Genomic DNA, 26,384 nt, shown 5'->3' with positions numbered 1-26,384 from the left:
AGAAGCAAAATGCTATCTCTGGGGTGACATTCTTGTTACACAGGATTATGGTTGTATTACAGTGATTTTTCATGTCTCCAGGTAATGTTGAGACCTTCTTGTGCCAGGCATTATATAAAATCTCCCTGACTTCAATTAGAACATTTGTGACACTCTCACATGGCAACCCCTTCCATATGGCAACCCCTTCCATAACTCATTACCCATAACTTGCGACCATTCATAGGGTTGGTCATCCTGGCATGATAATTGGCATTCATTTAACTGCAGGAGCCACCTTCAGATTAAGATCCCTAAAATGTAAACATCTCCATGTGTGTCAGGAGTCTTACCTCGCCTTAACTGTCAATGGAGACCTAGGGAGGCAATTCAGTTGGATCTTGCACATCCTCCCTTGGCCTGTCAGTTTTGTATAGAAGTGTCAATATCTGAGGATATCCTACATAAGGTGCTTAAGGGCTGTTGAGTGTCAGTTTCCAGCTAAAGAACTGTCAAACCAAAAGGTTGACCCAAAGTTCCCCAAAAGGGAAATCCAAGGTCAACTGAGACAAATCTCAGCCATATGCTTGCCCAGGCTTATTAAAGTCAAATTGTTCCCTGAAGTGGGAACCAAAGGCCAGGACTTGGCCCAAACTATCACTTGTTTCTGTAGTATTTTGTTTGGCCCTTAGATGCACTGAGACCTCCTTTAATATTAGTTCTAAGACCTTCAGGTTACATAGATTATTTTTGTTTGCTCTCTAACCCCGTAAGTGGGGGTTTGCTTCATGTTGGTTGTGGTTTACTTTTTCTGTAGGGAATTTATACTCAGAAGAGAACAGACCCAAAAAAGGTCAAGGAAGAGGTAGTGGATTTTGCACGTTTCAAGTGGCCTTTGCTGTTTTCTCGGTTTTACGAAGCCTTCAAATTCTCAGGTGAGTCAGTAAAGCACATCCCCAGAGCACAGGATGCTCTAAAGCAAAATGAAAGAGAGACAGGGATTCCACAGACAAGAAGGAGATAATCTAGCTGGTCTTTTTTGGATATGTTATTTTTTGGTGCATCCTGATTAGCAACAACTCAGGCTATGAGTCTGATACTATTTCTCTTCCTAAAACAAACAAACAAACAAACAAACAAACAACCCACTAGTTTTTTTATCATTGAATCCTTCTTTGAAAGGCACACATTTTTTGTATCCTAAGACCCTTCATAAGCTGATTGTATGCCTTGTCTTCAACACAGGGCCAAGCCTGCCTAAAAATGATGTGATTGTAGCTGTCAACTGGACAGGAGTGTACTTTGTGGATGAACAGGAGCAGGTTCTCTTAGAGCTCTCTTTCCCAGAGATCACAGCTGTGTCAAGCAGCAGGTAAGGAGGAATAGACTTCGCTGGCAATCTCACCATAAACCAGCCTTTTTCCAAGCTTTGCCTCTTGATGTCATTAAGTGTCATGTGTATGTCTCCCATAAAAATATATCCCAGAGGAGGAAAGCTGCAAGGACAGAGTTTCACTTTGGCTACCATTAAAGGCGATGAATACACTTTCACCTCCAACAATGCAGAGGATATCCGGGACCTGGTGGTGACCTTCCTTGAAGGACTAAGGAAACGATCCAAGTATGTGGTCACTCTCCAAGACAACCCAAACCCTGGTAAGTAAATAGCCCACCTCAGTGGTAAACTTATAGAAAGATTTAATATTCCCAAAGAGTTTGGAAAAAAATTCAAACCAATGGATGGTTTTCTTGCAGTAGGAGAAGAATCCGGGTTCCTCAGCTTCCTCAAAGGAGACCTCATAGTTCTGGACCAGGACACAGGAGAACAAGTGATGAATTCAGGGTGGGCTAATGGGCTCAACGAACGGACCAAGCAGAGAGGGGATTTCCCAACTGATTCCGTCTATGTCTTGCCTACAGTCACCATGCCTCCACTGGAGATTGTGGTAAGCTGTCTTACAGAATTACACAACGTGGTACAATGCTCGAGGAGGTCAAAGCCTTCCTGAAGTGCTTAGATCTGTCCAAAGTCTCCCTGAACATCAGGTGGAAAACAAAGTGGATGAGAGAGGTGACAAGTTGCCCAAAGCAAAAGCGATCTCAGCCTTTCTTCTGGTCTTGGCACTTAGAACACCACAGACTTGTGACTTGGAATATCCATGTATCATGCTAAATCACTCCAGCTGGCCTAATTACTTAAAGGGGTTGGAGGGAACCACTGCATTCATGTATGGAGCTGTAGGATCCAAAGCACATTGTCTTCCTTAGGAAATGATCCACATTATGGAAACATTTGTTATTCCTTGCATTACTAACTGAGAATGGCACAGAGACATGACAGTTACACAGTTCTTACTGACTGTTATCTGGAATTGATGGGTTATTCTTATTCACTCACTGTTATTTTTGTTTTGTATCTGCTTCCTCTCTCTGAATACATCAGATGTATTTTATATCGAATATACCAAGTAACAGAGAACTTTTCATCCCACAGGCACTGGTCACAATGACCCCTGACCAACGACAAGATGTTATCAGAACCTCTCAGATGGCAATTTCAGACAGTGAAGAGAAAGTAAAGCCATATACCTTGGAGGAATTTTCCTATGATTATTTTAGGTGATTTTTTTAAACCATCCTCAAAATTTATAGGAATTGATCTGCAGGTAGCCTAGAAATCAGGAAAATTTTGCTGCTGGAAAAGACTCTGAATACCCCGTTGTGTGACTTTTTATAAGTGCAACCTCCAATTTAGGTCATGGCATTTGAGCCATGTTTTTCACAGCTAAGGTTTTATGAAGGATTTCTTCTAAGCAGAGGTGTAACAGTGTGAAATTTAATATTATGTGGGAGGATGTACTTAGACCATATAGCCAGCACTTAAATTAGGTACCGGCATTTTCATCTCAACTCCAAAGATGTAAATGTGCACCACTGCTGAATGCAGCTGAACAAAACTCCCACTCCTGTTTCAATGGGCTGGCAATCCAAACAGGCAGACCAGATCCTGTGGAATATTTTCCCCTGGTAGGCTTGTACTGATAAGTGATACTCTTTCAGTGTGGCTGCCCTGATGATTCTTTGCCATCATCCTTCTTATTGTGGTTAGAAGCTCTTCGGGGTAGGGTAGGTTGTTTTGGTGTCAGTACTTGGGTAGGGTCCTTAAGGGACTTTTCTGAGCTCTAGGAAAGTACAAATATTTATCTTTGGGTAGAGCTGGAGCTGGATACTTGCTAAATTGTCAAGTCCCATTTGCTGTAAGAGTTCATTAGCCAGGTGCTGCAAGCAACCTTCCTAGGTGGAACATTGGCCACAAGCTGTCCCTTTCATCCCTGTAATCTCTCCACTTCTTGCTTTGCATTTCCTGCCAGGCCACCTCCCAAGCACACCCTCAGCCGAGTCATGATCACCAAGAGCCGTGGAAAGGACAAGCTGTGGTGCTACACCCGGGAGCCCATCAAACAGCCACTGCTGAAGAAGATCCTGGGCAGCGAGGAGCTGTCCCAAGAAGCCTGCATGGCCTTCATTGATATCCTTTCTCTGCTTGGGAGAGACCTTGAGCAACAGGTCTGATGGGCAAAGGGCTCTTTAAGGCCCCAAGCAAAGCCCATGGAAAGGTTTGTGGTCCCTCTTAACAGCTTTGGGAGCATATCATAGTCTTGGAGATGGGTCTGAGCCACAGATCTGTACTCAAGTATCACTGAGATCTGAGGTGTGTCTAGTTCTTAATAAATGAGGAATAGGGAACAAGTTACTGAGTCCTGCTGGTCCACACTCACTTGCTCTGTTCTGGCTTGCTTCAGCTGAATTTCTGCAAAATGCATCTGCTGTGGAAGGCCATAGCCCTAATCAGTGTGGATGCAGGCCATCCACATGGCCTTGGGGACAGAGTTTGATGTCTGAATATCCCTTACTTGGCAGAAGGCACACAGCATGGGAGAGAAGAGCTAAGTGCAACCATAGATCCAATCTGTTGAAACCCTTATTTTTTTAATGGGACTTCGCTGTAGGATTCAAACTTTGTGGTTTGAATAGTTCTGTTGGTATAAACTTGTTACTGATTACGCTATTGCTGCTACCACTGGTTTCCTCTTATTAGCAAATAATAATAGGAAGAGAAGTTAAAAGAAAAGGGAAAAAAAATGGGGACATTTGCATTTTTGTGCTTTTCCTCTTGTTGTGTCATACATGTTAATTTTTAAAACTGTGGTCTCTTGTCATGCAGAATAGTTGCAATATGCATGATGGTGAAGGCTGTGATTTGGTTTATGTTGCTGCAGCTCCACTGGTATCTGACACTAACTGAAAATCCGGTCTTTTACAGTGGTACCTGTACCTGTGATCAGGTAACATATGATCTCACACAACTTTCTTATGTCTACATATCCCAACTCCAAAACAATCAATGTTTTAAATTAGTTTGATGCATGATAAAGGGAGAGACAGCTTGCTGGACACCTTCTAAAGCAGTTTAAAGTCTTTACCATACACTGTGCCCCCTCCACCAAATTGCAGCCACTTCTGTAGTCATGTTAGGATGTTTTTAGGAGGTTAAAAACATCCCAAATATCCCAGTTAGCTTCCCCAAATACCCCAGTTAGCTGATCCTTGACTCCTACCCCCACCAGTGCTGAAGTATATGGGTGACTACCCATCCAAAAGGACCCGCTCAGTCAATGAGCTGACAGACCAAATATTCGAAGGTGCCTTGAAAGCGGAACCCCTGAAGGATGAAATCTACTGCCAGACCCTCAAGCAGCTCACGGACAACCACATCAAGTACGGGCTCTTTGTTCTCCTTGTCCCAAATGCACTAGCCCGTGTTGGGCAAAGCAGACATGAAGTGTCCATGTCGTGAGTGATCTTCTTCCTCCTGGGTCTCTCCTTGTGTAGATACAGTGAAGAGAAAGGCTGGGAGCTATTGTGGTTGTGTACAGGCCTTTTCCCTCCAAGTAACATCCTCCTGCCGCATGTCCAGAGGTTCCTGCAATCCCGGAAACATCATCCCTTGGCAACAGACTGCATCCAGAGACTCCAGAAAGCCCTGAGGTATGGCACCGAAAGACCTAGTCCTGACTGTACGACAACATCCAAATATGTGTGAGAAAATACAACTAGGAGATATTTTGGTGACTGAGGGAACAGTGAAAGCACACAGCCTCTCTCTATATTCCACTAAGCTGATTGAAAGGGACATCGAGTGGGGAATGTTGCTGATAAACTGTGTAGAAAAATAAAGATGAATCAAGTTTGTCCAGGTCCACTGAAATAATCTACAATCTAAGCAAATACACATTCCTCATCAAAATTTTTCTTTCTTCTTTTAAGGGGAAAAACACCCTACTATTAAGAAAGTAGCTGAAGTTACTCAAAAATAATATGTATTAAAATGGAAAATTTAAACAAGTAATTCTTGCTTTGATGATGATGTGACACTTGCTGCCTCCTGTTTTGCAGGAATGGATCCAGGAAATACCCGCCTCATCTGGTAGAAGTGGAAGCCATTCAACACAAAACCACCCAAATTTTCCATAAGGTTTACTTCCCTGATGACACTGATGAGGTAAATGGGGGAGGAGAAAATTCTTCTTTTCTGTCTGGATGGCTGTCAATTTTCTTATTAAAATCTCAGAAAGGGCTAATATTGGTTCTAATTCAGAAAAGTTCAGCCTTTCCAGAAGACTCTGGGCCAAAGCATTACAAAGAAAACCCATCCTTGTCCATTCTGATTTGTTGCAATTCATGTTTTTCAAGATAGGGTGCTGGGCTGGTGTTCACTGGAGGTTTTACAGTAGGACCTCAGAACGAAGGAGACTGGGTGGGTATATCCATTCAATTGCATTGGTTCAGAAGCCTTGGATAACAATTATCTGGAGCCTCAACCAACATATATTGTCCACCCTACTATACCTAGTGGGGTACTATGACGGGGCTCCCTGGCTACTGAGCAGACTATTACAGCACTGGCAAGTAGGTGACTGAAATTATACCTTCTGACCTGAGATGACACAGAAATCATACCTGCACTCAGGAACCTCTCATTAAGCATCTTATGTGCTAATAAGGCAGCTACTTATATTGATGCCAGAGCAGATAGGCATGTCCTTGCAGATACCACTATCTCATGCTACTGATTAGTCTTCCTGTGAGGCTCAGATCTCTCTCTTCCCTCATGCCCTTGGGTACAACTAAATTCCTGTATTTCCAAGTGGGTTTTTGTGTGAAGCAGTCCACACCCATGGAAGGAAAAGGATAATTCCTCTCCAGCAGCTGTGTGTGCCCTTGTTTATCTCTAATGGACAGTTGAGAGAACTGTTGGGGTTTCTCATCATTTTGAGTATTTTTTTCTGACACGAGCAGCTATGAGCATGGCACTGCTTTATACACATGCATCTCTGTGAGAGCAAGTGGAAGGAATCAGTGGGGACTTCTGCACTTGGATGGGTTTGCTGTGATCCATTTGGCCATGGAAACCACCAGGTGGCCTGGCAGATTAGCACTGTTCCAGTACAACATGCATCTACACTGAAGTGCTGCTGGACACTGAGCTCCAGATTAGACTCCTGTGGGATGTTGAACAGGAGTCCTGGTGGTTTGGTGGTTCAGGCTAACACAGTCGTGCTTGTGGTGGTCAGAAGCTTGAATTCCTTAAAGTGCTATGAACTGAATCTCTCTAAGTGGGCAGAGCAAAATTGAGGCAATGTAAATGCTGAGCACAGCTCAAAAGGCAAAACCAGGACTGAGATGTGCATGGAGGTGGGACAGTCCTTTAGATATCTCATACTTTAGATATACCATCCATAGATATCCATAAAGGAGGAGTCATTTTCCCTTTATTCAGCTATCTAAAAGCCAGGCATTTGGTCTAAGCCAGTCATCTGATCTTCTCCTCATCAATGGAGAGACAGTTGGGACAAATCAGCTTGGAGGTATCTCACTCTCTCTTTCCCACCCCCTCTTCCCCCAGGAAAATAGTTCTGAGACTTCACTGTTAGATGAGAAAAATCTCTTACATTGCCTGGGGAGACCTTGATAAACCAGCACAGGATATAGATAAAGCATTAAAAAGCTCAATGGTGCAGCAGTAGCATGACAGAACTTCTGCAGGCATCCCTTTCCATGCCCCAGACCACAATTCACAATGTCACTGATTTCATTAGTGTTGGGCATCTAAATCCCTCTGTGCATGTGTGCCTAGGGCTCCTCAAAGAGAGCATAAAGTGAAAATTAATCTTGAGATAGTAGCGGTGAGGATCTTCCTTTCTTTGTAGGCATTTGAAGTGGAATCCAGCACAAAAGCCAAGGACTTCTGCCAGAACATCTCCAATAGGCTGCTCCTAAAGTCCTCTGAGGGCTTCAGCCTCTTCGTCAAAATCTCTGATAAGGTGAGTGACCCACCCAGAGGCTGAAGTAGCCCTGAAATACTCACAGTGACCCACCTGCCACTCAGTACCCATTGGTGGAGCCAGAGTTATCTGGTGAGAAGCATTTCTCTACAAGCTGTGTGGCATTTCTAAGTCTGATCCAACCTGATACAGGTGAGGTTTGGACTCCCACAGCCCTGACTTACAGCAATCTCCCTGAAGGACTTAACGCAGTGATAGGCAGAACTCTCCTAGGCTGCTACTGAGTTGGCTTTATAAGAAAGGACTAAATAAGAAAAATGTGCAGCTTAGAGCTGCCTCTGGCAACTGGGAGAAATCTATGGAGATAGTCATCAGGAAGGGAAAGGAATTGTTCTGGTGAAACAAGAAGCTGCAATAAGGAGTAATGTATGAAATTAGACACAGAGCCTGAAGCAAAGTGCTGGCAGTGGCTTTCTCACATCAGCAGTTTGTAATACATCAGTGTAACCAGCCCAAAACAGCGAGCAACAGCTACAGGAGATGGGGCAATGGCCAACCCTGCCTGTGATGTCTTGCCGCTTGTTTTGGGCACCACAATATAAGAAGGACATAAAGCTGTTAGAGAGGATCCAAAGGTGAACTACAAAGATAGTGAAGGGTTTAGAGGGGGAGACATAAGAGGAGCAGCTGAGGTCACTTGGCTCATTCAGCTTGCAGAAGAGGAGACTGAAGGGAGACCTCATCATGGTCTACAGCTTCCTCACGAGTTGAAGTGGAGGGGCAGACGCTGATCTCTTCTGCCTAGTGATCAGTGACAGGGCCAGAGGAAATGGTGTGAAGCTGTGTCAGGGAAGGTTTGGATTGGATATAAGAAAAGATTCTTCACCCAGAGGGTAACTGGGCAGTGGAACAGGCTCCCCAGGGAAGTGGTCACAGCACCAAGCCTGACAGAGTTCAAGAAACATTTGGACAATGCTCTCAGGCACATGGTGTGATTCTTGGGGTGTCCTGTGCTGTGCTAGGACTTGGACTTTGATGATCCATATGGGTCCCTTCCAGCTCAGGATATTCTGTGATTCTCCTTCTCAGCCTTTGTGACCATTGTGCTGTGTCCCCCAGGTCATCAGCGTGCCCGAGGGAGATTTCTTCTTTGACTTTGTGAGACACTTGACAGACTGGATAAAGAAAGCAAGACCAGCAAAAGATGGTAACTTTTTTTCATTATGGGTCACACACAGCCCTTCTACCGCCCTCCAGACCTTTCAAACAAGATTGACCACACAGTCTGCCATAAGCACTGGAATAGACTGCCCAGGGAAGTGGTGGAATCACTGTCCCTGGAAGTGTTCATAAAACATGTAGATGTGGTGCTTAGGGACATGATTTAGTGGTGGACCTGGCACTGGACTCAATGGTTTTAGAGGTCTTTTCCAACCTTAATGATTTTGTTATTTTGTGATCTTTTGGGCCACACTGATGTGGGTGTGCTGTCTGCACCATCGCTGGGGGACATCACCTGGGAGGTGGTCTGTCCAAGAGCAGCAAAACCTCTTCTCCAGAGCTAGTCCTTGCCCCTGCGAGGAGTGCCTGCTGGTGGGCAGCTCTCCAGGAACTGCCTGCAGGAAGGTTTAGTGGTGGGATTCACCTCACCTCACTGACCACATCCATGGTGGAAATGGCTGCAGCTCTGCTGAATTTTTCAGTGGCTGCAAGACATGGGTGCCTCCAGGGTACAATTCCTCTGTCCTGTGTTAGGCTTGAGCACTACACTGAAGTACGATAGTGCAAGTGAACCCAGGCAGTTCTTTCCATTTTATTAAAGCTTTGCATGGCAGTGATGTGGTTTGGTCTGCAAGGTCAGAGCTCATTTGGCCTTTTGAGTGCCCCTGTCCCTGCAGGTTTTGATGGCACATGGGCACCACTGCCTTGCAGACACTGATTGTCAGCTGGTATTCACACCATTGCTCCTATATTCCTGCTTCTCTTGAACAGGTATAGTGCCTTCCCTCACCTACCAAGTGTTCTTCATGAAAAAACTGTGGACCAACACAATGCCTGGAAAAGACTCGATGGCAGACTCAATCTTCCACTATTACCAGGTACTCCAGGACTCTGCAGTACCAGTGAAGACTTGGGAGGGATTAGGAGGGGTTGCAAAGACATTGTCCATCTACAGATGTTCCCAGGGCACAGCCTCTTAACCAGGGGCTGGATACCTCCACAAACTCCATTAAACATCTGAGGATGAAGGTCCATGGGCATCCCCTCTATCTCTCATTTGTTCTTTCCTCCATGCAGGAGTTACCAAAGTACCTGCGCGGCTACCACAAGTGCACACGGGAAGAGGTCCTGCAGCTGGCAGCTCTCATCTACCGGGTGAAGTTTGAGGATGACAAGTCCTATTTCCCCAGCATCCCCAAGCTCCTGAAGGAGCTGGTGCCTCAGGACCTCATCCGGCAGCTCTCTCCAGATGACTGGAAAAGGGTAAACCAGCAGCTTGATTCATATGCCAGGACTGGCTGGGGGAATACCAGTCTCTTGGCTGACTCATCTGACATTCAGCGTTGAAGTTGGACTGCCAGAATGAGTGGCCCATGGTCCCTCTTGAGCCATAGAAGAGCTTCTGCCTCTCTGGCATCACCAAGAGGAGAAATTGTACATTCATGTTTGCATACACGTGCATGCCCTGGGTTTTCTTTGTCCTGCCACTGTGGCTGTGGTGGGGGATGCAATGCCATATGGACACATGCTGAGAGATGGTCTTGTGTAAAGGTCTGTCGTTTAATGCAGACTACTGAGTGGAGGAGTGATTCTCCCTGCTTTACACAAGGAGGGCTGTGGCACATGTGCAGACAGGTCTAGTCTTAATATATCAGAGGCATCTCACTGCCAAGAAATAGTCTAAGTCCTTTCTGTCTCCTATGTGCTTATCAGCATCTCTTGATTGAAGGTCTCTCAAGTCTCCTCTGCTGCATTAATTGGAGGATTAAAACTTATGATCCCTTTAATGGAGTTTCCAGCTCAGCTCATCTAAGAAGGACCTGCCTTGGTTTCAGGCCCTGCTCCAGTGACCAGCCAGCACTTTTTTGAAGTGCTCATTGGAACAGAGACTAGAACCAAACCAAAAGGTCAGGTTGGACAGGACTCAGAGCAATCTGGTCTAGTGGAATGTGGCCCTGCTCACTGCAGATAAGTTGGACTAGGTGACCTTAAAAAGGTCTATTCCAACCCGAACTATTCTATGAATCTCTCACTGTGGGACTGATGCTCCTTCCCTGCAAACATCCCTGGTACTAGGCAGTGCAAACCCTCCATCTCAGTTGTGTTCTCTGTTCCAGTCCATCGTGGCATACTACAACAAGCACGCAGGCAAAACAAGAGAAGAAGCCAAGCTTGCCTTTCTAAAGATTATCTTCAAGTGGCCTACATTTGGATCAGCATTCTTTGAAGTGAAGGTACCTGCTCTGGGGGTTCTCTGACAGCTTTTAGCCAAGCTCGTAAGCCCTGTACCACAGGGGGATTCCAGATCTGAACCAGACTGGGACAACCCTGCTGAAACAGGGAAAGAGCGTGAGACTCTTCATCAGTGAAGGACAAATACACTCTTTTTTGCTGCCCTGCCTCTTTACACAGACAGAGCCATTGTAGAACTTCAGCATGTCTCAGTCATTGGGTCCCTGCTCGTAGCTGTGCTGCAGAGGAGCCAAGAGCCATTCTCTGTTTTGCCAAGGCAAAGGGGAATGTGTGGGTTTCCAAGGGATCTGTCTGCACCCATCACAAATGGAATCCAGACCACTCACCCCAGCCCTAGTCTTCCATCAAAGAAGCAACTAGTTATGAAGTCTGTCCAGGTACTCTGGACACCTTATTGCAACTTCCTCTTCTCAATGACCAAACTGAGCAAAACTGAGTGTAAAGACCAGAAGGGAACAGAGCAGTGTAGTCTTAGCCTGGAGGTCCACATCAGCATGCATAAGGAGGAGCAGAGCCCCAAACAGACTGGAAGAGGAAAGGAGATGTCTGGAGTTGCTCAGCCTGTCCTAGCTCTTCCATGCCAGTAGCAAGATGGCTTCACTTTTGGGAAGCCACCAAAGGGAACAAAGAACTTAATGCTGTCAGCAGCTCAACAACTGGTTATCATGCATTTAGGAAAACTGTACTTATCTAGACAGCCCTGACTATTGCTGATACCTTGATGAGCTCTAGGTTTATCTTTAAAGGATAAACTGGATAGCAGTTAATAGGCCACCAAGTGCTGTCAGGAGAAGATAGGGAGTGAGGAAATAGGAAGGGGTCTGATTTTGCTTGACACATCCTCTAACCAGTTCATCTCATTTCCAACAGCAAACTACAGAGCCAAATTATCCAGAAATCCTTCTAATTGCCATCAATAAGCATGGAGTCAGCCTCATTGATCCCAAAACCAAGGTAAGCAAAACTGAGGGCTTCACTAGATGCTCCTAAGCTCATTCCCCAAACCCTCAGAGAAGTCATCCCAAAGAGCATGTTGTTCAGAACTTAATGAGTTCTCATTAAGCCTAGTTAGAAAGGCTGGATAGACAGAACAGTTTCTGGAGGCAGAAATTCACTGTTACACAGAGCCAGCCAGCTTTTTTCAACAGAAGATGTATTGGAAGCATCAACTGTTAGAACCCTGTAACTGGAGGAGACGCACGCTGCTTCCTTAATCCTTTCACAGACATTAGCACAGGAGCTGGAGTAAATGAGATCCTTCCACCATCTTCATGGTCATTCTACTATGGCAATCCTTCACAAGCGCTGGAGGATCCAGAGTCTTGCATCTCACTGCCATCCCCATGAGTCTCATCACATCCTTGGTAGACATCCTTGGTCTGCTTTGATGGAAAGTGAACAGGGACATGAGAAGTCCCCACAGCCCCTCATGAAAGTTGAGGCTCTCGCATGTTGAGTGTCAGTTTTGTGTTCCCACCAGGATATCCTTATCACTCACCCCTTCACCAAGATCTCCAACTGGAGCAGTGGCAACACGTACTTCCATATAACCATTGGCAACTTGGTGAGAGGAAGCAAGCTGCTCTGTGAGACCTCCCTGGTAAGGAGTGTTAAAGATTAGACCAAATCCTGACTGGCAGCAGATTGTGCCTTAGGGACTCTCTGGGCTGAAAATGGTCTCTCAGAAGAGCACCTAATTGGGGTTTTTTCCTTCTGGACTGCTCAATGAATCAGGGCTCTCATTTGGTTCATCTTCCAGTGTACGAGCAAGCCTGATGTGCTCAGGATGCATGTCAGGATGCATGTCAGGAGCATAGGGGACAGTCCCTGCCACTGGCCTTGAAAAAAAACATTAAAGCTGATGTGGGCTCAAGGGGTACTCTTGAGCCCTTTTACCAAGATCCTCTGCCCAACTTGTCCCTTGTAATGGTCACAGCAACAAATCTCCTCTTAGAGTATCTTGAAACAAAAGCATGAAGGATAAAAATTCCTACTGAATTAATTGTTATTAATCTGAGGCATTCAGTATTTTGTTAGCCATTTGAAAATCCATGTCTCATCCAAAGTTCCCTATGTCCTTAGCCTCAGCAGCATGCTGGGACAGTGAGTTCCTCTATCTTGATGCTGCAAATTATGTTTGGACAGTGTTTCTTGTGGTGGTGACATTTCACCCAAAAAGAATGGTAGAACAAGTCAAAATGTACTTGAAAACTTGGAAGTCAACAACTGGTAGCCAGTGTATTCAGGAGGGACAAGCCAGAGACTGTAACTGTGCTCTAAAGGCAGGTAACATCTTCTCTCTCCTCCTCAGGGGTACAAGATGGATGATCTTTTGACCTCGTACATCAGCCAGATGCTAACAGCCATGAGCAAACAGAGGAGTGCAAAGGGTAGCAAGTGAACTGCAAGAAGCCACTGGCAGGTGGCCATGGCGCTAATTCACCAGCTGAGGGCTGTGGGATACCCGTGCAGCTGGGGGAGAACCTTTGCCTCTCAGATGTGGAAGATGAGCCGAACACCATCAGGAAGTTCCCTGGACTCTGACCTTGAGGGCTCTGATCCCACCTCCCTTTCCAGCGAAGATGACTATCTCTGACCTCCCATTCTCCTTCTTCTCCCTGCATCCCAACTCCAACTTACATCTCAAAGATTTCCAGGGGACACCACTGCTCTCAGAGAGTGACTGAGCAAAAACACTCCAGGGTTTGCCTGAACCCAATGGTTGGCATCGCAAAGGCTCTTGGAAGAGGATTTGTGTGTGTTTGTGTGTGTGTGTGGCTTGCTTTGTTTTTGTTTGGTTTTCTTCTTAAATATGAGAGCTATTAGGATGCTAACAGATTTTTGGTAAGGTTCTGGGAACTTCAGGTTTGAAGAAGAATAACAGAGCCCTGCTCCATGCTGGAAAGATGTCAAATGAACACTGCAGGGCTTGGGTTTTTTTGTCATTACAAAAAAATATGTTGTGTTCTTAAGAAGGACAGAAAGAAAAAGCAGGCTGGGAGGAGCACATTTTAACTAGGAATCAGAATAAATAAACTACTGATTGAACAGGCTAGAATATTAAAGTGCTGTCTGTGCAATGCTGGAAATATTTAAAGAACAAATGTTAAAGTTTTGTTTCTTCTTCTATTTATTTTTTAAAATATTAAAAAGGAAAAAAAATAATCCTGCATTTTGTGCCGGTATCTGGATTCTGCCTCGGGGCTGAAAGCGACCTGCAGAACAGCCTCTCGTCCAGGGATTCCCCAAGAGCCATAACTGCCAGCAGCTGAGTAAGGCACATCTTTCCCATCTTAAGGGCTCAGCTGGAAGTGAAGCTTGGAAGATGAATTATCTCCTTTTGCCCCCTATGCCCAGAAAAATTAACCCTAGGAGGACTTCTACTGCAAGCTTCAAAATGGATATAAGGGTTTTGAAGACCCCAAGTTTGGAAGACTGAGGCCAAGCCTATGTTGAACTGTAATTCAAACGTGAACTTGGTCATTGGGTTTGTAACAGCTGATGATTTTATTGTGCTTTTGTGTGTGTTGCTGTATAAAACAGCTCTTTATGAGTCCCAGCTGAACCTGAACCAGAAGGGTAGACCCTTCTTTTCTGTGGGCTTTTCTCCATCTTTAATTGGCTGTACTAAGCTGCTGGCTCTTTGTCCCATCTTCTACCCAACACCACGCAGTGCAGACCAGCCTGCTTTGGAGCAGAGATGGGACCTGCTGGCAGAGAGGAGGCTGAACCCACGTTGTGTCTGGGAGGATGCAGGGGAAGAAGCCTGGGGGTGCCTTTCCAAAATACAGGCTTCAAAGGAGCATGTGGCTGGATGTGGGGCATCAGGAGAGGTGACAATTGTCCACCAAGATCTGGTGCTGGTGTCACTATCACTGAGTGGATCTCAGTAGATGTGGGAGACCTGTCTTGGTCCTGTCCATTGGGCTGAGTTTGACTGCTTTCACAGAAGTCCATCTTGTGGGGACATGTTCTGTTAAGCTCAGCTGGGCTCAGCTCTCTAACACCATGGTGTGCTAGGCAGAACTGGCAGCGCTGCCTACCAGCCCTCAAGGACTGTGACATCTACCTGGAATGCAGCAGTGACTTAGGACCTTGGTTGCTCCATCAAAGTGAATGAGATGCTATATGGAGACATTCACCAGCCAGACAGGGCTGCTAAGAGATCCCCTTCCTCCACCATCACCTACCCAAGGCACGCTGGTAATGGGAGCATGGTTACACCAGCCAAGGCTACACTGGGAGCCAAGCTGCCTTCTTACCATACATCTCTGATGTTTCTCCCCCTTCCTCAGCTGTCCCTGGGATCCCACCTGTCCTTAGACACGCGCCCATCATCACCACCACTATCATTGCTCTTTATGAGTCTCCAGCCATCCCTGCCTCCCACATCGCACGCAGCAGATGATGCATCACAGCAGTGTTTTCCAGAGCTTTCCTGGCTCATCTTTCCACTGACACCACCCTCATACCTCTACTTACAGCTCTGGTGGCCTCCCGTGCACTCCACCATTTTGGGGGATGCCAGGACTCTGTATATGTGTGCCTGTGTGTCATATGTATTAGCATCTGCTGGCATCTTTGTATTCACACCAAGCAATGTAAGATGAAAAACGTATGTCCAAGTGAAATACTCTAATTAAAAAGCATCAAGTGGCTTTTGGGAGGCTGTCCTGCACTGTGTGGCTTTGGTGGCATCTCCACAGGGAAAGATGGGCTCAAGGCTCCTGGATTCTTCTTGTGGACGAGACTTTTCTTTGCTAAGTGGAACTCCTGGTGAACATATCAAGCAATGAGGAGCAAACCATCAGTGTGCCTGGACTGGAAACTAGTTGAAATCTTTTATTTTGGGGTAAAAACCACTGAATCCTAGGGAGTCTCCATTGCTTATCTTCTGTGAAAACGGTGGATCTTCCAACTAGTTTTGAGCTGAATCACTGGATGTAGGAAGTGATGGGTGAAAAGTTTGTGTGTGGGAGTCAGACTACCAGCCATGTGCCTAACAAGGTTGCCAGACCCTGCTAGCTGTGAAGCAACAAAAATAGTAGCTATGACAGTGCAAGGCATTAAATGAGATCAGGTCTAATAGGCCAGGCTCTGCCTGGGCAAGGCTGGTGAGGATGAGGAAGGTGAGTACAGGGAATTACCACTGCATAATGGCCAAGCAGCATCTGGATACATGGATCAAAGTGCATTGAGGTGGCTTTTCCCAATACATACTAAAAGCAGCAGTTGAGGGACCACAGCCAAGTCCCTCACTTGAACACCAAGGGACAGGCTGAGGAACCCACGATGCACACCATAATCAACCCACACTCCCCCCCTCCTGTTTTTGCTGCTGACATACCTCCACATAAGTGGTATCCACAAAAAGTTATGAACCAGCTATGCATGTGGGGCATGGGGAATGGGATTTAACACCATCCTTTCTCCATGCTTCATAGATCTGTAGCTGCTCTACAATAATCCATCAGCCCTTTATCCCTTTTCCAAAGGCGGATGATTCTTTTTTGCTTTTCTAGCCTCCAAAATACTCCAAAATTGCAACTTGGAAAGGTTTGAGTGCTTCTCAGCACAGATAACTCTGAAACCTAATGCTTCCCTGTCACAATTCACTTGTGATAACTTTATTTAACAAAAGGCTCATGTGTGAGAAATTGTCTATAGCCTGAATCCAGTGAAGACTACTATTTTCTTTCCCAGTTTGCCAAAATAAGAACAGAACAGGATAGGAGAGCTAAAATGTATTTAAAACAGCACTTGCAATTTACAAAAAATGTATCCTTATTATCTGTTCAAGTAGAAAGTTATGGCTTAAACCTGAGAGATGCTTACATCCCCCTTACAGAGCAGGGCATGGACCCCCCTCCCCACTGTGTGGCAGCAGCCCCTGGGAGAAATGAAAATCCAAATAAATCCTGGGGTGTTGTACAGGTATACAGGCCTTCCCAAAGGAAAATCAAACAGGACACTTGGTGGGACCAGTTCACACACAGCTCAATCTTTCTGAACAAAAGTGGTGTGTCACAGTCTCAGTAGCTACCAAGGCACCAAGAAGTCCTTCAGCCCCCATGGGAAAGTTATGCCCTCACCCACAGCCAAAGGGAAGGGACTGTCCTTGTTAGGGTCTATGGCAGGGCCAGAGTGAGGAAAAGGAAAACCAAAGCTGCCCCTGCCTGCATTACAGAAAGGTACAGATCCTACTGACCCAGGCAGCAGCACCTGACCATCGTGGTGGGGCGAGTGTGCTCTTGGGGGAGGAGGAGACCTGCAAGGAGGGAGAGAGGGAGGGAGGTAGTGTGTGGAGAAGAGGCCGATCTGATAGGAGAAACCTGAGCAGCTGTGAATGAGGAGAACTGCAGGATGCTCAGATGTTTGCAGCATGTGTTAAACACAGCCGTGGAAACGAAGGCTTACACACGGCAGGAATGATTGCCCTATGGGACACCAATGGTCTCAGGGGTAAATAGCGGCTCCCATGTAGTTGCTGCATCTCACCATGGCGCACAGTTTCTTCATGGCTGCAGCTCCATCTGTGCTCTCCTACACCCCAGGGATCCCTGCCAGGCACAGGAATCTGAGAAAAGCTGTAGGAGAGGCAGGCTGGTGCTCATCTCCAGCAGAGGCACGAAGGCAAATGGTTCCTCCTCATCAGGTAGATCTGAGCCCCCCACAGCTGGTCTACCCAGTCTCATTGGGATGTCAGGTCCACGTCCCCTCTCTGTCCACGTCAGGCCAGGACGGCAGGCATGTCACTGAGCTCTGGAAAAAGGGACACAATGAGCTACCAATACAACTGCATTTGCTTTGACAGCCATCATGAGCAAATAGAACCTGGCTGAAAATGCATGCAGCCCAGGTTGGGTCATTTTGCCTGGATGGTAGCTCCATGAGTGCAGAAACATAGTGCATTGGAGAGTCCTCAGCCAATCCCACCCTGCCTTGCAGAACCAGGAATGCTCAGTGCCTCCAGGGTCTCTTTTCACAGCTGCACAGAGCAATGAGTATTGGTGGGGACATCTGGAGGTGTATGCCCCAACCACTGCTTGAAGCAGGACCAGTTGCATTGAGCTGCTCAGGGATTTGAACATGGAATCCTGCCACCTACATCTGAGGCTGAGATAACCCAGAATGCATCCTTCATCATAGTATGGGCACCTATCACCAGCCCAACCACCAGGATGCCAGTGCCCCCACAGAGACCACCCTGTGCAGGATGCAACTGCTTTCCTTGCCCTGCTCACCTGTCCTGAACTTGTTGTAGGTGCCGCTCTCTAGCACCGGGTTACTCTCCTGGGCACAGCACAAGAAATTCCGCTCTCGCCACCTGCATGGGGAAAAGCACCTGGGTCAGGCCGCTGTTCACTGTGGTTTTCCTCACAGATCCCTGCTGTGGTGGACACCATTTTCCTACTTTGTGAGTGCAGGTATTTTGGGATTTTCTCCTGTCCTTACCGAGAAAGGCCACAGTGCACGACTGATGTCTAAGCATCCACACTTCATGTGTGCAACAACATTTTGAAGGCAACTTTGTGACTAACCTCTGTTTTCTCAGCAAGATTTAAGAGCTCAAAAGCCTCAGAAATGTTTGCAGCCACTGGCTGTTAAACAGCCAGGGAAATTTAAAAATCATTATTTTGGTGTGTTCATAAGCTTGACAAAGGAGACCATGCAGGGCACTGGATGGCCCTTCTGTCCCAGCAGGGTTGGGAATGCCCTTACTGCAAGGCTAGCAAGCCTTGTTGGTTGGACCAGAAGCATCCACGGGGCCTGGGAAATGCACACATAACATGAACACAAGCCTGGAGGAGACAGGCATGGGAAGGTCTAATGGTGGTGTTGATGTTTTACAGGGGTGATTGTAAGCCAACGTTAAGCCTTGAAAACAAGGTGAAAGCTGCTAAAGCAAGACCTGAGGAGAACAGAGCAGTGTAAGAGAGGAAGGAAGGGAGGGAGCCACTTTGCCGTGGGAAGGGAAAAGCCTGGATGCCCAACAAACATGCCTGTACAGCTGCTAGTTCATCACTTTGTGAAACGGCTACTAATTCATTTCTTCATCATCCAGAGCAATATTAGCACTCCAACATTTTCCTATGTCAAAGCAAGTCACAGTTAACAGCAATCCAGACAGCTCACGCAGGAGCTTCCCAAACCTTTTGCTTGCTGCCACCTGGAGCACAGTTGTGCTGCCAGCACCCTGCAAAAAAGGCTCACCTGGACTGTCTGCTCTGATCCTTCCACCCACCCACAGCCAGCTAGCTGAAGAGCTGAGCCCAGCACATCCTGCTTTCCTTGGGCACTACTGGGATGAGAGCATAGGCACATTTCTCGTACAACTGTGGCAGAGCAGAACATCCAGCAGGACAACATGACCTGCTGGAGTGAGCCTGTTCCATGAACCCCAGACTTCCTGATATTTTTGACAGAGTGGAAGGAAACAAAATGAGGTGTGCATGACACAGATATTTTCATCTGGGAGGATGGACTTCCTTAGGGGCTCTGGCATATGCAGACAGAGAGACATGGAGCACTGAAATATTAGAGAGCTTTCCTTGCAAATCAGTTCAATGAAATATTGTCTAACTAGTAATAATAATCAGCTCCTTTCTCAGTCCATCAGCTTTGATAACTGGTTCATGTTGCTACTACAAATCCACCACTTCTCCACTGAATCCTGAGGGTGAACAATGCCTGAGATACCAAAATGGAAAGGGAAAATGAGAGCAAGCAGGAGAAGCAGAGAGGTTTGGGGGGACTTTCAGAGCTTTCTCCCATTTCCAGAAGGGAAAGCTAATGTTCTCAAGAGTAGTTTTAACTCTTCAGGTCACCTGAAAGCATCCCTCCTTACCTCCACCTAGAGCAAAAGATCAGTTTAGGATGGTCAGTACTTACCAGTGCAGAGCAAAGATGAGTGAGATGAGGAGCAGAGAGGTCAGATCTGTCAGGATCCACATGATGTTGTACTGCTGTGGAGTCTGGAAGAAAACGACAGAGGTGGTGTTCCAGCACCAAGGACCATAAGATATGCAAAAGAAAGTTATTCAAGCTTTTTCTTCTGCTCAAATATGGCCATTCAGCTGATTGGTTTGCATGTGCAGTAACACCTCTTGGGTGATCAAAGCATTTTGTGGCATTTTGAAATGGCCACTCACCACTGGATGTTGGTGCCAAATCATCATTCTTCATAAAAGCAGGTCTATTGTGTGGCCAAGAAGATGGTACTATATCACAGTGAATATAAGAGGGACCTCTTGTTTGTACAGGCAGGCCCTGTACATCTCTCTGTTTCCCCCCAACAGTAACATCAACTGGTGACATCTCATTTTCTCTGGCAAAACTGCCCTTTCCTGAACTCCACAGAGGGTCTGGGGTGGCTCCTGCTCTAAGTCTAAGAGCATCTGAAGATTCATCCTTGGACTGGACCTCCACCCAACCTTAGAATGGACTGAAACGGTGCAGTTCTCTGGATGGGAGCATTGTAAAATCTACTTCAGGAGTGCGAAGCCAGTTGTTCAAAGTCCTTAGGCTGCAGGGACTCTGGTGAGACCACTGGCCCAGGTGCTTCCTAGTCCTTCAGGTTGCCCAAGGCAAAATAACAAATATAAAAATTATGTGAAAATTCCTCCCAGCAAAGAAGGATTAATTCTATGGTTGTTTTCCTTGGACTTGTGGAACAAGACCAAGTTTGAGAAGGGCATTGGGAAGCCCTGGGAAATGAGAAACTTCTGAGATCAAGAAGGTGCTTCAAAAGCTTAGAAATGGAAATGCTCATGCATTTGTGCCCTCAAAGGCTCTTCCCTTCTCCCTGCACAAGTCTCAGTATCACTTCTTCCCTTTTCTCAAGGCCTAAGGTGCAAATCCTAACAAGTAGGGTGCTTCCACCAGAGCCAGGAAAAAAGAAAAAGGTGTAGTAATACTTATAGTGGATCAGAGGTTCCAAGTAAACCAGGTTTCAACTCAGGTCTTTCTCATGCATCCTTAAAGGACGCTTTATCCATGTGTCAGATGGCCCACAGTCTCCAAAGGTAGCCATGAACATCCCAACCCTACTTCCTACTCCCGGGACAGAGAAGAGTTTCACTTACCATGAGGAAGAGTGGCTGGCTCAGATTCTTCAGCAAGTGGACAGCGTTGGTGGTCACAGAGTGTGCCCCCGAGCACCATGCCAGGGAGAAAAGCCATGGCTCATTGACCACATAGAAGTTGGTCGTGATGTTTGCCTCGGCATATTTCCTTTAAAAGACCAGAAGGCAACAACCTTCGTTAAGCAAGGAGGTTACTACTTCTTTCGGGCTTACTCAAGGAGATTCAAGAAGATGATGGGAAATCGTTGTAATTTTCTATAGGAAATGCTTACTTTAGGACCTAGATAAGGAACATAAAGGAAAGCCAACCAGCCAATAATTAATCATTAACAATTGGTTGATACAAAATAGCTGAATTGCTGTAAACAGATGTAAATAAATGCAGATAAAATGCCCAAAAGGTCAAAACTTTCTAACCCTTCTGCCATATGAATCAATGTAATGATGTGTTTTTACAGGAGGTTGTAGCCAGGTTGGTGTTGGTCTCATCTTCTAAGTAACAAGCAATAGAGGAAATGGCCTCAAGCTTCACCAGGGAAGGTTTAGATTAGATATCAGGAAAAATTTCTTTGTGGAAAGGGTTAGCAAGCATTCTAATGGGCTGCCCAGGGAAGTGGTGAAATCATCATCATTACTTAAAAAATGTGTATATGTTGCAGCTGGGGACATGGTTTAGTGGTGGGTTTGGCAATGCTGGGATAATGGGTGGCCTCGATGATCTTAGAGGTCTTTTAAATCTAAATGATCCTGTTATTCTGTAATCTCCCCATAGTGTGTTCAAAACCACCTTGAAGCTGCCACTCAAGTTTGTTATGTTTGCTGCATGAACTCATAATTTCTCAAGTTCTTATAAGCTATTGAAACTTAATATGAAGTAAGTTCATTCTTACTATAATGGTAAAGTAATGTATCATCAATACCAGCATTCACAAATCTACCTAGGATCTACCCAGGGTTTACCCAAATGGATCTACCTAGGATTTTTTTCAGCCTTTCAGCCTGGAAAAGAAAAGGCTCTGAGGAGACCTCAGAACAGCCCTCTAGTACCTAAAGGGGCTACAAGACAGCTGGAAAGGGACTTTTGGCAAGGGCATGGAGTAACGAGACAAGGGAGAATGGCTTTAAGCTGAAGGAGAGGAGGTTTAGATCAGACTTTAGGAAGAAACTCTTGACTGTGAGGGTGGTGAAACACTGGAACAGGTTGTCCAGAGAGGTTCTGGAAACCTCCATCCCCGGAGGTGTTCAAGGTCAGGCTGGATGGGGCTCTGAGTAACTTGGTCTAGTGGAAGGTGTCCCTGCTCATGGCAAGGGAGTTGGAACCAGATGATTAAGGTCCCTTCCAACCCAAACCATTACATGATTCTATAGTTTTACATCCTGTGACAATTATAACTGAGAAAACATGAACTTTACTCTCATCCAAAGGATTAGAGTAATGAAGATTCTTTTTCATTCCAACTTGTTTTTCAATGGGTCTGTGCATTGGAAAGAGAAAAAAAATCCTATTTAGAAAAGGAGAGCTAGACAGGTAAAGCTGGGGGTTTTCTGGTGATTTCTGGTGTTTTTTTCCCATGTGAGATAAACATTTTGGAAACTCCTGCAATGAATGTAGAGCCTTCAATTGTAGAAATGATATTTTCAGTGTGTCACATACAACAGAGTACTGGTATTAACGGAGACAAGAAATGACATCTCCAAAACACCAGCAACAAGAGGATGATGGTCTCTCACCACAGCATCATGCACTCACACTGATGTTTGTGGAAGAGCCAAGGGAGATTGAACAGTTGTTCATCCTCCACGATTCAGTGTTGGTGGGACTGAGGATGGCATGAACAGAAAGACAAGAAATTAGGAGACTGATCCTGATCAGAGATCTGATCCTCAGATCCTGGTCAATACGGAATTGAGGGCAAGAGGAGTAATTACATGTGCCACCTCTTAGTCAACAGTAGAAGTCTGTCACCCCTAAAATACACCAGAGATGGCCACTCGATCTAAAGGACCGCTTTACAAAATTCTATAGATTCTGGAACCAGTCACTGGAGGGAGACATTTCCCCATGCATGAGGTAAACATAGTCCAGCTGCAGTCCAAAGACAGTAGTTGGGCCTGAAACCTACCGAATATCTTCAGCGGACATATCAGTGTAGACCAGATTGAGTTTGACAATGTTGTTCTTTAAGAGGTCTTCAACTGGTGCCTTACTGCCCATCGTGTGCTGAAACCCAGGAGCAACAGATTGAACAAAGGACCTCATGTTGTTATTCAGCCATAGGACCTGCAGGCAACAGGAGGAACCAGTGAACTCTCAGCAGAAGAATTCATGCCCCTAATATTCCCTACTGTAAAGATAACATCTTAAGAGGCTTAACCCAGCCTATCAAATGACATGTTTCTCCCAATGATCAAAGAACATTTGGATGCAGGGTTAAAACTTGCAAGATATTTTCATCAAGAAATAAATATCCAGTGTTCCTTGCTTATCAACTGGTAATCAGTGAGTACGTTTCACACAGCCCAACAAAAGATGCGGTGTTGGAAATGAATGAAAGGACAGCTTTGGTGTGTGAAAAGGCAACAGAAAATATTCTGTTTTTTCATTCTTCCAGCATGGAAGAAAAATTCTTCAGCAGATACAGATCAGCGTAACTCCCCGGACATCAAAGGGTATGTAACCTCATTCACATGAGTTTAGCATTCATCCACTGCCAGAAGGAGGAAGGCAATAAAGGCTCCCAATTCCAATTCTGCATTTTAATTTAAGCCAGAACTTTTTATGCAATATATAAAACAAGCATGGGTAGCAGGGAGTAGACTGACAATTATTACAATTATGAAAGGGTGCTGTTTGGGGGCTATATACCAGCATCAGCTGGTATATAAACTGCCATATTTCCTTTTGCTGTCTGGAGAGTTAGACCATTTTGTACCTGATGAGGAGCTATTAGCAGGAATATCCTCCAAATAATGCCTTTTAAAACAAAAGCAATGCAAGGGGCCAACTTTATGCAGGTGAAATCATGCAGGGTATGACCCCAAAATCCCCATTTGGAGACCAAGAAAAAGAGATATGGAGTGAGGTCACCCTACCAGATGGGGTCTAATCCCTGACTCCTTGAGAATGACTTCCAGGGTTCTGCTGATCCACAAGTTCCTGTAAGGATGTTTGTCTGGAGGGCGGTAGAGATCAAATATCACAAGTTTATTGTGACTGTCTGCAAGGTGCAAGAAATCACTTAGCTTGTAAATGGACTGATTGATTGCCTGGTTTTGATCTGCCTTTGACAGTGAGCCCATGAATGGAAATGGTTTGTTCTAGAAATAAAGAGATACCAGAAAAAAAGGAAATCAATCAGGCAGTTTGCTCTGGGATTCAGCTGTATGTAAAAACCTCACATTTCTAAGAGGGAAAAGGTTTGATATCGGTCCTCAACAGGTGGGGATATTTTATTTTGCTTATCTCTTCTACATAAGAAATGGGGGAAATCAACCCAGGCTGTGAGGACACTGCTTCTGGGACCTGAATTGCATAGCTCACAGATAGCTCTACTGTGCTTCTCTGTCCCACCTTGCTAGCTCTGAATATTATGCACAGCACATTGCACAAGTAGCTCTTTTCTTCTCCCCTCAGCCCATGAATTCTGCTGCTACCATGATAAGGTGACACCAGAACACCAACCAGCCAATTGTTGTAGGTCTCCAAAGCCTAAAGGCCAACTGGAAAAAGCAGAGAGACCCAAACTGAAGGATTTCTACTGACTTCTCTGAGTTTTGGCTGAAACAGTAATCCCTCCTCTAACACTGATGCTGTTAAGTAATAGGCATCTGGTGTCTCTTCTACATCCAGCTGGCAATAGTCGTAGAATCATAGAATCATTTGGATTGGAAAAGACCTTTAGAGCTCATCCAGTCCAACATTTTCAACTGGATCAGGCTGCTCAGAGCCCAATCCAACCTGACCTTGAATGTTTCTAGCCCTTTATGACACTTACCTTAAGGAACCATGTTCCAGCATTCAACTTCTGCAGGGTATCCCAGGAGAATAACGCAGCATTTTGATCAGTGTCATTAGGGTAGACCTCTTTGATGTTAGTTGTCCTCTTCAAGGTGGTGTCATGCATGAGGAAAGGAACCCCATCATAGCTGTTGAAGAGCAAGAGTTCAGGTCACCTGGGATGCAGCTTCGTTCACAGCATGAGCAGACTCATTCCAGGTCAGAAGAATATGTGAGCCACTGTGAATGCAGCAGTATGGCCTCCCTCAGTGCAGAGGGTGCGATGGGGAGGAAGGCTGAGGATCAAAACACCAGTTTATTTCCAGCTTAAATACTGCTAGGTGACCTGTCTGTGCCTCAGTTCCTTAGGAGCACATGGAGATGGTGACCTTTGGGCTTTGTGGCAGCCAACCCCCACAAAAAATCGATAGTGACTCATGGTTGAAATCTCTTTTTGCTGACATCAAAGTGTTTCTATGGTTTTCAGAGGACTGAAATCTAAGTAGACAGTGATGGAAATGCAAAATTTTCTCTTATAGAAAGGTCTAGATAGGTACAGCATCTAAGTGTCAGTGTTTTTCCCATTTAGCATCTGGAAACTGCTCATCATGCACAGAGTGTTAGCAGTTCATGACAATGAGTCCACCAAACAAAGGCAATCAAAGATCTAATAATTAGGACAATGCTGTCACAAGTCTGAACACAATTTTCTGTTGGTTTGTAGACCTGATACAACCCTCACTGTGACCTAGAAGTCAGACTAGAGTAGGGATTTGTCTTTATACTCTGTCAAGCATGTAAAGTATACTGTAGAAATAACGATTGCTAAATCAATAGCTGCAGCTTATTGACTTGCCTGAGAACAACCATGCCCTACAGCCCTGCCATCACATGCCAACTGAAGGGCCCTGTCTCAGCCATCAGTAAAACCTAATTGCCTGGAGCTGCCTATCTCCAAAGAAAACTCTTAGAAGAAGCAGCATATGTTCTGTGAGATGCAATGTTTTCCCCTCACCTAATGGTGACATCTGTCTCAAGACCATCCCCACCATGCTCAATTGTCTTCTGAAATGACATCTCAGTGTTTTCTGGTGCTAGCTGAAAAAAAAAAGTGCGTGAGCGGATCGTTTTCAAACACACTCTGGAGGACTCTGTAAGTACTTTCTGTCTTTTTGTAACACCTCTGGTTTTTATTAAGGGAGCATCACTATATTGTTAATCTACTGTTTGTTTTCTTCACTTTAGCCAAACCCATCTTGTTTTAGAATCATAGAATGGTTTGGGTTGGAAGGGACCTTGAATATCATCCTATTCCAACCCCTGCCATGGGCAGAGACACCTCCCACTAAACCAGGTTGCTCAGGGCCCCATCAAGCCTGGCCGTGTCCCTCAGGAACAGCATTATTCTTGTAAATAAACCCATGCAGTGAGTGATGCCTTTGCCATGCAGTCCCAACCAGACATGTCTCCCCTTCCACCCTCTACAGATTTCACAGGGGAAAA

The 26,384-nt window shown here is 45.5% G+C and overlaps 2 protein-coding genes across 6 annotated transcripts in view; one reads left to right on the top strand and one right to left on the bottom strand.

Moving 5' to 3' along the window:
- MYO7A (myosin VIIA) overlaps positions 1-13,964 on the top strand; it is a 101,821-nt gene extending 87,857 nt beyond the window's left edge. For all 3 annotated transcript variants that reach the window (XM_051779887.1, XM_051779888.1, XM_051779889.1), the window contains 17 exons: positions 797-914; positions 1,225-1,351; positions 1,466-1,635; positions 1,735-1,925; positions 2,474-2,598; positions 3,351-3,508; positions 4,605-4,758; positions 4,873-5,028; positions 5,437-5,542; positions 7,251-7,364; positions 8,445-8,532; positions 9,318-9,424; positions 9,624-9,809; positions 10,664-10,780; positions 11,670-11,753; positions 12,280-12,399; positions 13,111-13,964. In XM_051779887.1, coding sequence (XP_051635847.1) covers positions 797-914; positions 1,225-1,351; positions 1,466-1,635; positions 1,735-1,925; positions 2,474-2,598; positions 3,351-3,508; positions 4,605-4,758; positions 4,873-5,028; positions 5,437-5,542; positions 7,251-7,364; positions 8,445-8,532; positions 9,318-9,424; positions 9,624-9,809; positions 10,664-10,780; positions 11,670-11,753; positions 12,280-12,399; positions 13,111-13,200 — 2,211 coding nt within the window. In that variant the 3' untranslated portion in view covers positions 13,201-13,964. The remainder of the gene's footprint in view (positions 1-796; positions 915-1,224; positions 1,352-1,465; positions 1,636-1,734; positions 1,926-2,473; positions 2,599-3,350; positions 3,509-4,604; positions 4,759-4,872; positions 5,029-5,436; positions 5,543-7,250; positions 7,365-8,444; positions 8,533-9,317; positions 9,425-9,623; positions 9,810-10,663; positions 10,781-11,669; positions 11,754-12,279; positions 12,400-13,110) is intronic.
- Positions 13,965-16,529: 2,565 nt separating this feature from the next.
- The window catches only part of GDPD4 (glycerophosphodiester phosphodiesterase domain containing 4), a 38,857-nt gene continuing 29,002 nt past the window's right edge, over positions 16,530-26,384 (bottom strand). For all 3 annotated transcript variants that reach the window (XM_051779914.1, XM_051779913.1, XM_051779915.1), the window contains 8 exons: positions 25,897-25,979; positions 24,880-25,030; positions 23,978-24,202; positions 23,008-23,165; positions 20,885-21,032; positions 19,692-19,774; positions 18,044-18,126; positions 16,530-17,561 (listed from right to left, as the gene is read on the bottom strand). In XM_051779914.1, the coding sequence (XP_051635874.1) occupies positions 17,530-17,561; positions 18,044-18,126; positions 19,692-19,774; positions 20,885-21,032; positions 23,008-23,165; positions 23,978-24,202; positions 24,880-25,030; positions 25,897-25,979 (963 nt within the window). In that variant the 3' untranslated portion in view covers positions 16,530-17,529. The remainder of the gene's footprint in view (positions 17,562-18,043; positions 18,127-19,691; positions 19,775-20,884; positions 21,033-23,007; positions 23,166-23,977; positions 24,203-24,879; positions 25,031-25,896; positions 25,980-26,384) is intronic.

This window comes from Manacus candei, unplaced genomic scaffold (assembly GCF_025592945.1).
Source record: "Manacus candei isolate 608988 ecotype Guabito, Panama unplaced genomic scaffold, ASM2559294v1 h1tg000014l, whole genome shotgun sequence".
Taxonomy (NCBI): Eukaryota; Metazoa; Chordata; class Aves; order Passeriformes; family Pipridae; genus Manacus; species Manacus candei.
This window is presented reverse-complemented; position numbering and strand designations above follow the sequence as displayed.